A 15,058-nucleotide genomic window follows, 5' to 3' on the forward strand; every position below is an offset into this window, starting at 1 on the left:
ATCTACTTAAGACATCTTACTTTACAATGCTCTTTGTACATAATCGTTCACCGTCGTATTTATCACTTAAGCCGAGCCATTTCCTTGAGGGTGGTAAGGTATTGTGCGCTGATATACAATACCCAAGGCATTAAAAAAATCTTGCATTTCTTGTGATATAAATTATACGTCATTGTCGGTATCAGTTTATCTAGAGATCCCTTCTTTTGAAAATCCCTTTCTAAAAAAATAATTCTAATCACTGTCCTGGATGTTAAAATGCTAAAGCATCTGGCACAGACCTATTTCATGGTAAGTCTACCAAAACTACCACATATTTTTCAGATGGTTGCAACAGCCGGATGATCCAACATTATCCATCCCCAACTTCTCCTAATGCCCACTAGAAATTGATACAGTTGACAGCAGAGCCTGTCTAACTATTTTCCCATTATCGGCTTGCGAACACAAAGTAATCTCCAACCACCTCTTCCACCATTTTGCCCATACCTGGCCACCAGTATAGCTCCCTCAACCTGGACTTATTCAAATTCCTTCCTAAGTGATGTTCATGTGCCAAACGTACTAAGTGTCCTCTCACACCCTGTGGCGGAACTCTCTTATTGCTCCTGCATAATTTATTTTCAACATTGTGAAGCAGATGCTGGACAGCTCCAAACTATCTCTTATCTATATCAAGACTTCTCAAATCAGGCCATCCTCAGACCATATATTTTCTAACCTTGCTATAAAACAATTTTGCCATTTCTCGTTCTTCCTTCTCCAATGCGTTGTGACTGACCCACAATATCTTTAGCGTTTCACTTGTTTCAACATTGCTGCCATAACCGGTAACCTAGAAAGACCGCCTGCTATCTTGTTTCTAGATCATTGAACATACTTTACTTCAAAGTCGAATTCACTCACCTCCATTCCATTTATTTATCCTGGGGGTGCCATGTTCACTTTCTTTACAAGAGAACAACTGAACTAAGGGATTGCGATTACACCTCACAATAAATGATACACCCCATAAATAAAGTTTAAAATGTCCACCACCACCCATGTGCACGCAGGAGTCTCTCTTTCTCTGGCTGTCTCTCTCGCTCTCTCAATTACAGAGTAATGAATTTCTGAAATTTTTAGAGTCCTTGACAGAAATGCCACAACCTTTTCTTCACCATTATCTACTTGCGACAAAACTGCTCCTAACTCATTCAAGTTTGTATCAGTTGTCAAAACAATTATTTTACAAACATCGAAAAGTGCCAAGGTAGGCATTTTACTTAGCTGTTTGTTTTTTGGCTTAAAGGCACATGAACAATCTTCTGTCCACAGAAATATTTCTACCTTTTTAGGAAGTTGTCTCATTGGATAAATTAATAAAGCAAAATCCGTAATGAATTTGGAATAGTATTCCGTCAGCCCGTCACAAGATCTTAATTGTTCCTTGTCTCTTGGGGAAAGTGCTATAAGAATGGACTCCACAAAGTCCATCTTAGAACTGATCACTTCTATAAAAGTGTCACCAAGCTACGCCACAGTTCCATATCTAAATCAACATTATTCCCTTTTGCAGGAGATATTGTCAAAACAGCATGAGCCAAGATTCTCACAAGCACAGCAGTGGTCAAATTATGGTGTTCTGGATGATTCGGTTTCAAAATAATCCCTGCAAAATGCAGCATTACCCTTGCCACTGTGTTTAAACGGAAGTTAGCAGACATCACCTGTAAGCACAGTGCCCTTGCTATCTTGCCTTTATCTTGTTATACACCACTGGATCGTAAGTTTAACATATATATTGAAAGTCTGTGGCAAGGCATGAGCCAACCTGGTTGCAACCCTGTTTACCTCTTAATGCTAACAAAGTCTGCAAGGGAGCTTAATCTTGTATTTCAAAATGGTCTAAAATAAAAAAAGTATATTGGACTCATGTGGACAATACGTTTGAAGAATACTCACTCTCATCTAGAGTGTAGAAATCTTACAACAAACACTATCAGTCACCTACAACAGTAGGAGGCTGGAAGCACTGTCTCCAAATAATTTCTTGGCAGGGACTAAGCAAGTCTTGCATATATAAAATTAAATTGACGACACTCGGTGGAGTAATCGTGACTTAAGTTGTCACTTAAAGACTGTGTTAAATAAATAGCTTGCATAAAATAACTCTTTAAAGAGTTTTCCCGGGTACTGTTTATTTAACTATTTAATGTAGACCATTTTCAGTTCAGTTTAAGCCCTATCCACGTTACCCAACTGAAGCTGGTGCTCCTATTCTAACCGACATGCGCCGTGTGACAACATGGTTCATGCCAGGTCTTCTCCAATCAGGTGTTTTACCCTCACTGCCATTAACGAGGAGAATAAGACACATAAGACTGGCCACCACTTTACTTTCCTAACAGGAGATGTCGAGGGAAAAAAACAATCAGTTTGCTGTTGGGATGCCTCTATGCCAGTAGGTAATTTCGCATTCACACGACGAGCAGAACAGTATGTTAGAGGTAGCAATGTGCAGTGGTAAAAATGAATAACCGGTTAATGTTTTTCACAGCTCGCTATCCAGTTTAGTTCCCTCATGTCAAGGTATTTATTTCCCTTTCATCCTGCAGTTTGCTCACCGCCCTCATCTCACCCATGCACCTGTCACTTTCCTGCTATTGTATATCATCTCCTTCAGGGTGTGACCCTCCCTGCTCCCAGTCACTTTTCCATCCAGTCTAGCTCGGGCCTTGAGGCCTTATATGTAACACTTGTCAACTCTAAAGCTGAAATCTGGGTGCTTTTAACTAAAGGCAGAAGTTGTGAATTAGAGCAAGTTATAGGTGGGGCTATTAGCACACAGTCTCTGCTCCCCTCTATAAAACAATACACGAAAATAGAAATGGTGTGATATGTTTTTCTCCTGTTTCCAACTCTACCTTATCCCCTTTCTTGCTCAAGAGATTGAGGACATTAAAATTTGCCCTACTCTTTCCACCTTCCTATGAGGGCCCAGGTGTTTGGGCTACGGTGTATGTAAGTAGCCTCAAAAAATTAACAAGTTAAAATGTATTTTCTTAGTGCAAAATGGGCAAAATTCAGTTGTGAACGGTTTCTATGTATTAGCTGCTTACACAGAGACCCTCACATATAAATAAATGCTTGTTAATCAATCCATCTGTGTTCTTCTGTCTGGTGGTGTGTGGAAATGAACAGTTAAGATGGTTCAGGGGTAACTATGCCTCATCTGAAGCTGATTGTCTCACATGACCCAGGCCTATGACCTGTTCTAAATGACACTCTCTTTTCTTACTCCCTTCAGCAAAGACTGTGCAAGCAGAGCCAGGGAGAGCGAAAGGAAGACCGCCAGCTGACTACAGGTGCAAAAGTCAAAGAGGACCAAATTGTGACACAGGAATACCTCTGAAGTAAATGTTTAGTTTGTAGTTTTAAACTTGAGCTTTTGATCTTTCTTTTTGACCCATGGCTTTTATGTTTTGCATGAGCCTTTCTTCTGTATGGGTGCAAGTTACATGAGTATCAGTGATGGAGGGCCGTACAAAGTGGGTTAGGGAGCGGCATGGACAGAGGAATATGAAAAAGTTAAAGCCGGTTTCTAAGTATGTGTGTGTGTTTTTTCTGTATAGCCCAGCAGAAGATTATATGCAGGAAAACCAAGATTTCTCAGTGGAAGAGGTGGCTGGACAAAAGATGCTAATTTGCAAGTTTTGCAAAGAAACCGTTCCAATATCAGCTGGCAAAACAGCAAACCTAACTGCTGAACATCTTGCTTCCAAGACCCATTTACTATTTAAAAAGCAACCTAATTGTGACAGCCTGCATCAGTTGTCCCTCACAAAAACATTAACAAGCTTCAAAAGAAAACGTGAGGAAGAAAAGGATGTGGTGCATGAATTTGCCCGTGCCTTAGTGAAATCTGGAACCAGTTTACACCAAATTGATGGTCCCATTGGGAACCTTTTCCGCAGATGTGCACCAATGGGCACGACAATGCCAACGTCAACCGAAATGCATGAAAAGTACCTACCTGAGCTGTTTCTCACAGATGTGAAACACATTTCAGAGCTACTCCATGGCGATGTAAAAATTTCTGTTACCATTGATGAATCTTTGGAGATGCATGGAGACCCCGCAATGGCAGTGCTGTTCACATTTTGTGATTCAAAAAATGGATGGGTCCGCCGCACTCTTATGGCTGATGTAGATATAGCAGAAAACTGCAATGCAGTTTTAATTGGGGTGTTGCTCCAGAAAGTACTTTGCAGGTTCAACAAGAATTTGAGTGACATTGTACTTATTCTCATTGATTCTCCTGCTTATATGAAAGCAGTGTGTGATGATCTATCAAAGGGTATGCCCGAGTTTAAACCCTTCCTTGTACGAGACCCTTGCCGCATGCTAGATGGTATGTTAGAATCAGCTCTAAAGTCATCAGAGTTGATGAGGAACACTGTGGACTTTGTAGTTTGTTGTGGTGCAGTGTTTAGAGATGCACGTGAGCTAAAACACAAATACTTCTTGTTTTGTGCTGTGTATGGTATGAAAGACCGAATGATTCCAGATGTGTGCTCTAGCTGGTGGTTTTCTGTGCTAGATGCAGTGAGCGCCATACTATCGATGTGGCGACCGTTCACAGAATTTATACTCCGTTATCGTGCTACAGGTAAGAAATGTGAGGATATTAGATCACATATTGATAGCGAGCTGAAAAAAAGTACGGTCTACTGCATTCTTACATTTCTGAAGGAGAACACAGCTGCTCTTGTGGACATTACGAAAAAGCTAGAGTGTGAAAACACCTTGGTCTCCCAGGTGTACAGGATAATCGCTGCAGATGTGAAAATTCTGCTTGAGAGTAAACTGGGGGAAGCCTTCAATGACTTTGGCCCTGCAACATGTGCCTTGCTAGAATGTTTGCCCCTTGAAAAGCGGAGAGCTGTTGAAAAGGAGTTCCGGACATTTTATTTAACAATGCACGAGAAATGGCTTGCAGTGATGCATAGAAATCTCCCATCAGCAACCTTGTCTCGAGGGCTAAATGATGCATCTTTGTGGTACTCTGTGCAAGTTCTAGATCCCTTTCGTAAAGGAGAATTTTCTCCAGACTTTGAAAAGTACAGATTTATTTTTCACCGTTTCAGTGACACAGAAGCGATATCCACACAGTTCAACTCGTATGTTGCAGAGCCTGTACCTGAGAATTCCAATCTTATCGCACACCAGTATTGGCAAGGAAAGTTACAGCAGTGGCCTGAGTTAGCAAATTGTGCCTTGGCTGTTTTGGCACTGCCCGTCTCAAGTACCAATGTTGAAAGGACATTTTCACAGATGCAGAATCTCGTGCAAAGGAAGGAGCAAGCAGGGATGATTAAAGACTTGCTGAAGAAGTATTGTATGCTTTATTACAATAAGTTTGATGTGTAAAAATGTGTACTATCACAGTAGTGAGACAATCTTGTGAAGAGCCACATGAATGTAAATGCCTGTAAATTATTGTATTTCTACTGAAGATGCTTGTAGTGTAATATTTACACACTTAATCCTTTACTATTTCAATGTCATACACACAGTTTTTATCATACGATGTTGGTGCAGAATATGCATGTTATACATGCTCAGTAATAAAAGCAAGATTCTATCTAAGCATCGGAAAATAGTATGTGTGTGAATTTGTAATGGCACAAACAATCTCAACAGTGATAACTACTAATTTTTAGAAGTCTGAAATACACTGGAAAAACAATACCATAATTCACATCAAATTACCCCTGGAAACCGTGTTATAAAGGAGAAAATAGAGAAAAATGAAGTACTTCAAATCTACTTTTTCTTCTCAGTCTGTCGCCATTAAGCCACTCCAAATTAATCTCCCGATATTAATGTACCATTAAACGCCTACATTGACCACAAACAGAAGGATATTCAATACTATAGATCTGTACTGACTGCCTTATCAGAAATCTATTCAGGAATGTCTCACTCTGATATTTGCACAGTGTGATTTTTCAACAGTGCTACTTGGTGTACTCACTTGGAGAATTGTTGATGCTTTGTTGTTTCCTGTAGCCCTGAATGCTAAAGGAATATGTCTGTCCCTCTTCATTGATACCAACTGATGTTGCTGGAATGGATTCTTCGGGCCCTGTTTTTAAAATGAATAACACATTATAAGCAAACCTTTATCAAGGTAAAGGAGCCACCCTGTAGTGCTGAGTAAGGAAAGGTACAACTATGATGTTTACTCCTCTTCACAGCTTGAAGAATGTTTTAGGCTTCCTTCCAAGAACTGTTCCATAGAAGTTTCTGTGTATACTTTACTAAGATATACTTTGCTTGCTGGCAGTGGTTTCTGACAGCTAAGTTAGAAGGTAGCACTAGTAGAATATAATGAACTATTCCTGGTCAAAAACATGTTCTTGTCACGAGTCTGTGTTGATGGCTAAGGGGATACAAATGAATTGCGAGTGCTCACAAAGATGGCTCCTCTAAAGAATGCAGAGGTCAAAACTCTGGGGAAGAAACAAACTACAGCCCCAGTTTCATACAAGCATTGATACTCAAAACACATGATGTTAGTTACAATTGCATGAATAAACTTTGAGAAGGTAGGCTTGCACTGCTACATTTCCTAAGCTGGCGTGTTTTGGAAATATTCAATGTTTTATAAACCATGCACATTGAGACAGAGCAATGTAAAAGAACTATGGCTAAAGCAGACAAACTGAAAAACCAAGATGGGCACCATGCTTGCAAGCTACTCAGCCATAAGTCTGGTTGATCATAAAACGGTTAATTCAGCAGTATAAGGCATGGTTAGAAGAGGAGGGTGAGTGACCGACACTGGCCCACCTCGGATAAAACAGCACATTGTGCTGTGGATGAGAATGCTAATTTTGTAGCTACTATTGATGAGTAGAGAAGAAATAAAACATGAGATTTCAAACTCACAGCATGTCATCACAAGTGTTATAACGCCCTGTAACCCACATAAGAACCTGGGCTGTGCGTCAGGTGAGCCACTGTGTTTCATGACATCAAGGCAACAGGTCAGTAGCATTAAAAACGTGTTTGATTTTGGAACTCGTCCAGTTATAAACTATTAACACTGCACTTACATTTGTACATTCCTTTGAGGCCTTTTAAAACTTTGGAACGTTTATAACTTAACCTACAAAAAGTACAACTTTCCTGTTAAATACCGAACCATTAATGGCATTACGATGTCATGACTCGTCTCTCTGGACAATGAACCCTCCACCAACTAGTGAGGCACGGTTTGTAACTGGCTTTCCAGTCCAGCACTGGGAAGAATCCAAAGGTGCTGCTTCTCTGCTAGTCTTTCAATTGTGGGTGTCAATGTGAAGATAGGGTTGAATGTTCAATCAAGTGTTTAATTCATCACAAAGCCTTATAGGCTGGACTAAAATAGTGTACACGTTCACCCGAATATACTCTTCATCACTGTGGTCAACCTATCACAAAATAATAAACCAAGAGAGCCAAGCTCAGGACCTGCACGTCCATTGTTGATGTTTCTGTTCATATAATAAGGTTATAAGGGGATTTAGTCCACCTCACACAGCAACCTTGTGACTATTGCTGTTCCTAAGTCAATCTTACTCGCAGTTTTTGACTAAGCGGTGCTTACTTGGCAAATTTAATGCAGGCCCGCACTTGTAAAGGCAGGATTTTAATCCGGCACTCGTCAGGATAAATGATGAATCATGCCAGCTGAGGAGGGTTAGGGTTTACCATCCAAAGAGAGGAGACAAGACATGATGACACCAATAGTTTGATATTTAGGAGAGCTGCATTTTTCATACGTTCAAAGTCTAGATAGGTAGAGGATACAACAGTCCTATAAATAGAAATCCTCTCACTCCCCCACTTGTGTTCACAACTTGCCTGTGTTCGGGCAGGTGCTGCTTTCTTCTCTTTCCTTGTTGTGATATTCTGCCAGACACTCTTCTTGATCAATATTGCAGATTGGAAATTCTAATGAACAAGATAAAACAACTTTAATTCAAGTGGTATTTTATTTTAGTTCTTCACCCTCAAGTGAGGTCTGTCCTGTAGGAACAGTGTGCAGACAGATGGAGCAGAGTTTCTCAATCGTGGGCCAGGACACTAGTGACAAAATACTGTGACAATGTTACGTAGTGCAACTGTATACATCAGTTGTAAACTGCAGGTCATCTCTTAGTGGTAAAAAATGGAGAATGTGGGGTCACAGTACTGCCAAAGTTGGGTTACCAAAGAATCCAGAATAATGAAAAATCACAGTGATTTTTTCCAATATGTAAGGAACCCATCAATAGTGCTTATAACAAAAACTCTACTGGTCCCCTCATAAAGACTCTAACATAAATACAATACCATTTACAGTAAAGACTAACATGCAAAACGGTAGGCCAACACTAGCAATATGCGAGTTAGTGCACTATCTATCACACAAGACATACACAGTATCCTAAGGCAGGCCAAGGCCCAGCTGGGGAGGGCAGCATTTCTCAGGCCTCCAGGTTTGCTTCGGAAGCAAACTGTACACTTCCAGTAATTTTTTGCATTGCCATAAGGAACTGATGTAACCCAACTTTATCTTGTTATTCTGATATAAAATTGGAAATAAGATGTTTTCCTCTGGGTGAGCGAGTATGTCTTTACATACAAGTAAAGGAGACCTGTTTTGCTCAGATTTATATTATGAGCCACCTAGTGTCGGTTGCAAGGATTCATGTGAACTGCTACTTTTTTTTTTTTTTTTTAAACATAAAGAAGCAAGATAGATTTGCTTAGTATGCTGCATTAACATATTTTTAAGCGGTTGCAAGTTGTGGCAATTGCTTTAGACCAAGAGCTGTCGTGAACAATAACAGGGCATCTTAGACTAGAGGTGTTGTACTGCATTGCCACACCTGCTCCTAGACATGCCTTTAGGTTGTATATTGGCCAGTGATTTTCTGTAGTGCTATTGCGATAAGAACCATTTACTCACGTGTATCATCAGCAGTAATTTCTCTTCTCTCATGGTCGTAGTGTTCTATCGAATATGTATCTCCTTCCTCTTTGACAATTAATGGAACAACAGGAGTTGCATCGTCGTGTCCTTTATTAAAAATCAAAAGTAATATTAGAGGCCTGCTTAGCAGAAACATTTGGCTATTTTATTGTTGTACAAACAAGACCTCTTATTTTCGTGGAAAATCAAACATATCTTGGGTCTGTTATGCATAATACACGGCCCGTTGACATAACCTCTTTTAAAGTATGTGCATGAAAATATTAGAGCTGCAGAAGAAAAAAATGCAATGTTAGTAATTTTCAGATAACACTTCCAAAGGCATTACATATCACAGTCCTACTTTTTTTTTATGGAAAGCCCTTTCACAGAAAGGAGTCACAATACACCAAACATGTAAAAGGAGGTATAAAATGTCATTCTATTGTGAACCTCTTTCTGTTTAGAGATTTCATTCACCTGGTGTGGCAATGAAGGCTGGAGCTACTAAACCATGTAGGACTGAGCTACACTACCAGCCTAACACCTGGTTAATTTGTAGCACTAAATAACGCCCCTGAAATAATGAGTAGGGCATTGATCCGCCATGTGAGGGGCTGTTATTCCATAATGCGCGAGGACATAAATCGATGCAGTCAAAAGGCCAGACCCAGACACATGCTATGATACGATCGAGCGGACAGAGACAGGAGCTTGGTTGATAATCTTGTGGCCCTAGATGCAAGAACAAGTGCCCCAGGGTACTCCCATATTCAGTTTAAGTATCCCAGGCTTGCCCCATGTCATGGGGACAGGTTTACCAACTATCCAGCAGCCAACTTCTCCGTCTTAAATGAAAATGACTGACTCGGAGTGCCACCTGAAACCCCTGCTGACCTACCACTCCACCCAAACGATATAACTATGCTGGGTTTAGGTGTTTCTTTACTCTTAAACCCCCCCCCCTCCCTTTGGACAGACTCCACCGACTCACTCAGGACCAACTGGCCGATTCTGAAAATACTGTTCTTAAGGGGAAGATAAGGCTAGCGTTATGGAACGTGGCAGGCCTACTGTCTAAAGTGGTAACAGCAGACTGGTGTAACTTTGTTAATAGCGCTACTGTAGTCTGTGTTAAAAAAACATGGGCAGTCTAGAATAACTAAGCTGGTACTGCAACCCTACCATCAGATTGTGGTTGTTGAAATCTCAGCCACATGCGTGCTGGCATTAATCAACTTTTAACATAACATTCCGAAAGCTGAGGTGAAAATAGCCTTGACCTTATTAAAAAGGGATGTCGAAGCTCTTAAGAATAGGAAATACAAGGATTTGGTATGTGGGGATGGGGGAGGGGACTTCAGTAGTGAAGTATGTACTAGGGGTTGAGAGAAGATCTGTGGTCTAAGTGACAGGGGGAATGCTGGGCACTCACACTACATCATTGGGGACCAATTGAATGAGATTATATTTAGTACTAACCTTGCATCCTGCAATGGGATCTGCTGCCCACTGATCTCATTTGCAACCACATTCAGTGGTCAAGGAAAAAACTCCGTGATAGAATACATACTGATCACAAACAGACACGCCGCAGGGGTTTGAAACTTTATCACCCATAAAATTGCATGCAGTGACCACTACCCACTGAGTATAGATTTAGATGTGGCATCAAGGGATTCCTTACCTCAAGCACCACTTCCCAAATATTGCACGGTGGGTGACATCGACATTAATAGGCTTAATGGGTATACCTCGCGTTGGTCAAAGATTGATCCCCAAAAGTTCCAAAAAAGGATGATCTGTGGATGTATACAGGCTTTTGCAAATTGTTTAGACTGGGGTACTAATCTTGAGGATATCATTGAGAGTTTTCAAGATTGCTGGGAACATTAAGGAGGGACTGGTGATTACAGGAAGGGGCCGTGGCAATAACAGGATGATGGGATGGTCTGATGAATCTTGTACCAAGGCCCATAGCCTGCTGAAACTAGCCCTACAGACAAGTCTATGCTGCATAATTGAAGTCAGGGCTGCCAGGAAAAACTATAAGTATGTTTTAATGCAGAGGAAATCAGTAATGACAAAGGAATTGTGGGGCAAACTGCAAGAAGCTAGCAATAGTAAGGATCCTGCAGCTTTCTGGCAGGTAATTAATTTGCCCTATCTCCAGTCAGACACCGGACCACGCCTTGAAATGGCCATTAGCGAGGGAGACTGGATCGCCCACTTTTCAACCATTTATTCTAATCCAACTGATAGGTTAAGCAGGACAGAAGATGAAACACCTGGCCGCAATTTTCTTTCCCCCCGCTAACTTCCCAATCAAGCTTGCATTTACCCTGGACGCAATCATTACTGCCTTAAACGCAAGTAAAGACGGCAAGGCGCTGGGTCCAGATTTCGTCCCTGTTGATCTGTTTAAAGACAGCACGACTCTCTCGGGGGCACTGCTTACTCAAGTCCTGAATGCATGTTGTCAAGTTGGCCTATTGAGGTCTTGGAGGGAATCAATTATTGTGCCAATTTTTAAAAAGGGAGACAGACATAGCCCTATCTGTTACCGTCCTATCTCTCTCCTAGTTTTGATGCTGAAAGTGGCAGGTTGTGTTATCTTGAACAGATTGTAAGAATAGACCCAGGAGAAAAGTGTGCTATCAGACTTACAGTATGGGTTCCGGGAGGGAGTAGGGACTGTGGAGCAAAGCCTGAACTTAAGCATGTTGATAGAGAAATATTGCACTGTCAAACAAGGGAGACTATACTTGGCCTTTGTTGATTTAACTACTGCATTTGATTACGTAATCCATAGTAAACTTTGGAATATTAAGCGGAACATGGGGTTGGATCCATCCATTGTACAATTTCTCATGCAAACATATTTTGAGTGAAGGGCTAGAATGAGACATGGTTGAATGGACGAATATACTCAACCATTTAGCATAGAGAGGGGAGTAAGGCGGGGTTGCGTTCTGGCACCCTTCCTTTTCTCCTTATACATTAATAGTCTGGGTAATGTACTATCTGCTGATTGTAACAACCTGCCCCAAATAGGGTCCAGGCCCATTCCTGCCCTACTGTATGCTGACAACGCTGTTCTTATGGCACAAAGTCCCCTCGCACTGCAGCAGTTACTAACGCGCTTTGTGTCCTATATGGAGGAACTGGGCTTATTAGTTAATAAAAGTAAGACATTTGCCATGAGGTGTGGGAAAGTGATACCGAAAACACCCAGCCTCATGATAAGACACTAGAATTGATTACATCCTTCTCCTACATGGGGATCATGTTCGATTCAAAAGGGACATGGCGGATGACAACTAGAACTAGAGGGCTACACTTTCAGATAACTGTTACTGCCCTGCGCAAGTTTTCCTGCAAGGTTGGAAAGCAACTCCATAGGGAGATACTAACAGTATACAAGGCCAAATGTATGTCAATGGCCCTGTATGGGGCAGGGCTATGGGGGCACGTAAACCATGAGTCCCTATGCCTTCTTGAAGTATCTTCTTTGGCTCCCACAGAGTAGTCCATCACAGGTATGTCATTCCGAATTAGGGGTCCCGCTAATTTCAAACCTAGTTAAAATACAACCGATCCTACTATGGCACAAGATATGGACTTCAGAGTACTCCAAGTTGAACCAAGAGATTATAGGGAACTGTCTTAGGTCCTCCCATGCAGGAAGAGTACAATGGTTAAGATATGTAAAAAAAATTATGAGTGATCTGGGGCATCGATATTATTATAAACCAGAAATTCTACGAGCTGTTACAAGAAAAACCCTGAAAAAAGTGTTTGTCACACTTAGAAGAACTAAGCCTATCTGCTGAACTGCTTAAGCCAAGTGTTGTTAAAAATCAGTTGATCCGAACCTCATTCAGCACGCAGCTATATCTAAAGGAGGTGAGCAATGAGCAGCATAGATTTGGTTTAACCAAGCTTAGGCTAGACTTCTTTCAGCATTTGGTGAGCTTTCCAACCACAAATGATTGGTCAAGGCCTATAGCAAAACGCCCGTGCGACAAGGTTAGTGAGCAAAGTACTTTTCATACTGTTTTATTCTGTACACTGTATAACTTGCCAAGAAATACATTTTTGTTGCCATTATTGAGATCTATGGACTTGGTGCAATGTCGGCCTGCTTATGTGTTTTTACAGTCTACGCCAACCATATATATCTGTAATATCATGTCTAAATTTTTATGGGCCATTTTTAGACATAGGAAGTCGATACATTTTAATAATGACTGAGATGTAGAGTTTATACTTTGGCTGTATGAGACATGTTGTTTTCTTTTAAAACATTTTATTGTCTTATATGTGTGCTTTTATGATTTAAAGAAAAGTTGAATAAAGCTAATTCGATTTGATTTGAGTAGGGCACGGAAGGACACCGCTTGCAGAAGTTGTGGTAAGCCGGGAATGGACGGGGAAAAACTACTGGGGAAAAAGGGAAAACAAAAATAGTGAAGGGCGGGAAGGAATAAGGAACAGGCGTTGCGAGGCACGTACTGTGACAGTGCTTCTTCTTGTTTTCCCTAAGAGACTGCAAAACCACTGTGTCTACGTGCTGGGGAAACACCACCTTGAATGGGTCAAGCATGCCGCGCCCACCTGCACTCCTGTCTCCACTCACTCCGTGAGCAGCGCTTCCAGAATCTTTGTCATAGATTCCTCGTGACTTCCATGCATGACTGTAGCATGAGTGTACCGTCTGTGTTTGTCCTCCTGTGATAAGGTGACAGCTTGACTCTTATTGGTACTAACAGATGTTAGATTGCATGATCTGACACCCATCCCATGCAGCCAAGAGGAGCAGCAACGACTACACTTTTGCCTGTATGACCTGCGCACAACTAAGGACTATAGCAGACGGACAGATTGCACAGAAGTGTTTTTCTGCATGCTTTACGATGTATAATGTGGTCTCTGAATACTCACTTGAGCCTGGACTGGAAACATTTAAGAAAACAGCTTCTGACTGGGATGGATTCACCAGCTGTTTGATAATAGGTTTCCAAAGTTACTCGAAGGAACGTCTCTCCCTTAACCAGGCAGGCTGTTGGGTCGGTGAGTTCTATGAACAGTTTATAGTACTGTACGGTATGCTGTGGTAACCGTAGACAAAGCTAGATTTATTAAACAGAACCAAAATTGGCCGATTCTTGGAACGTGCAGCAGTTAGGAAGGGGAGAGGGGGTGGTAAGGAAACATTCTCTTGTGCTCGTGATAAAGTGTGACGACGCAAGATGCAGAGTTAGGCAACTGTAAAGCGAGGCTGGGCAGAGACGTGGTTTGCCCGAGATGGGGATAGCATGTTCTGGAATACTTTCTTGGTACAGAATGCAAAATATATTATTTTTTTAGCCTGCCCAAATCCTCACACCTTACCCTGAGTGCCTCGTTTTCACAGCCATGGGAAATTTGGCACAAAGTCGGCGGTTTAAAAAAGCCTTACTTGAATTGTTGGACCCTTGCCGTACAGGAAAACAATCGGGGAAATACTCAGGAAGAACACGTTTATGTTTCATGGTGGTTTGTTTGAGATTTTGGTATCGTCGCCGCATTTGTCTACGGACATAGTACAACCCCAGGATGGCCCAATCATGTTGTAACAGAAGGGGGACACTGGCTTCTGAGGCCATGTTCAAGAACTTCCTGAAAGATGTGATGGGCTGACACTGAGCAAAATCGATTGGTTAGAGCAGGCTGCAAAGTGAAATCACAGAACACATCGAACGTGGGCATTCATCTTCGAGTCCTTCTTACAAAGTTTGAACATTTCCTAAGACTGATACTTAGACTTCAGTTTACTACTGGTGCTGTGTTTAATATGACTATTGAAAACGTCTGAATGTTTCGGATCTAAGTTGCCAGTATGTGAGAGAATTATAATCATGTACAGAGTGTAATCTCAGGTTTCTCTTGCCAATGGAAATCACCATCTTTTCTTGCTAATTCTTTCTTCTCATAACCCTGGGCAGCTGATTAGAACTGGCCTGCATTCCCGGTCCGGAGCATCTTTCTTTTGGAAGTAATCTGACTCCTCGCTGGACTCTTCCATCTGCA

The 15,058-nt window shown here is 41.4% G+C and overlaps 2 protein-coding genes across 8 annotated transcripts in view; one reads left to right on the forward strand and one right to left on the reverse strand.

Moving 5' to 3' along the window:
- LOC138288372 (uncharacterized) overlaps positions 1-5,633 on the forward strand; it is a 137,475-nt gene extending 131,842 nt beyond the window's left edge. For 5 of the 7 annotated variants that reach the window (XM_069229936.1, XM_069229940.1, XM_069229937.1 and 2 more), the window contains 2 exons: positions 3,290-3,395; positions 3,615-5,633. In XM_069229936.1, the coding sequence (XP_069086037.1) occupies positions 3,290-3,395; positions 3,615-5,412 (1,904 nt within the window). In that variant the 3' untranslated portion in view covers positions 5,413-5,633. Of the gene's footprint in view, positions 1-3,289 lie in introns of all 7 variants that reach the window. The other 2 variants (XM_069229939.1, XM_069229942.1) reach the window with 2 other exon arrangements.
- Positions 1-15,058, reverse strand: part of LOC138288373 (zinc finger protein 12-like) — a 44,852-nt gene that overhangs the window by 12,353 nt on the left and 17,441 nt on the right. Inside the window, exons 4-6 of the mRNA XM_069229944.1 lie at positions 8,984-9,094; positions 7,894-7,983; positions 6,020-6,130 (exon numbers count right to left, since the gene is read on the reverse strand). Of these exons, the coding sequence (XP_069086045.1) occupies positions 6,020-6,130; positions 7,894-7,983; positions 8,984-9,094 (312 nt within the window). The remainder of the gene's footprint in view (positions 1-6,019; positions 6,131-7,893; positions 7,984-8,983; positions 9,095-15,058) is intronic.

The sequence above is a fragment of the Pleurodeles waltl genome, chromosome 4_1 (genome assembly GCF_031143425.1).
Source record: "Pleurodeles waltl isolate 20211129_DDA chromosome 4_1, aPleWal1.hap1.20221129, whole genome shotgun sequence".
Classification (NCBI taxonomy): domain Eukaryota; kingdom Metazoa; phylum Chordata; class Amphibia; order Caudata; family Salamandridae; genus Pleurodeles; species Pleurodeles waltl.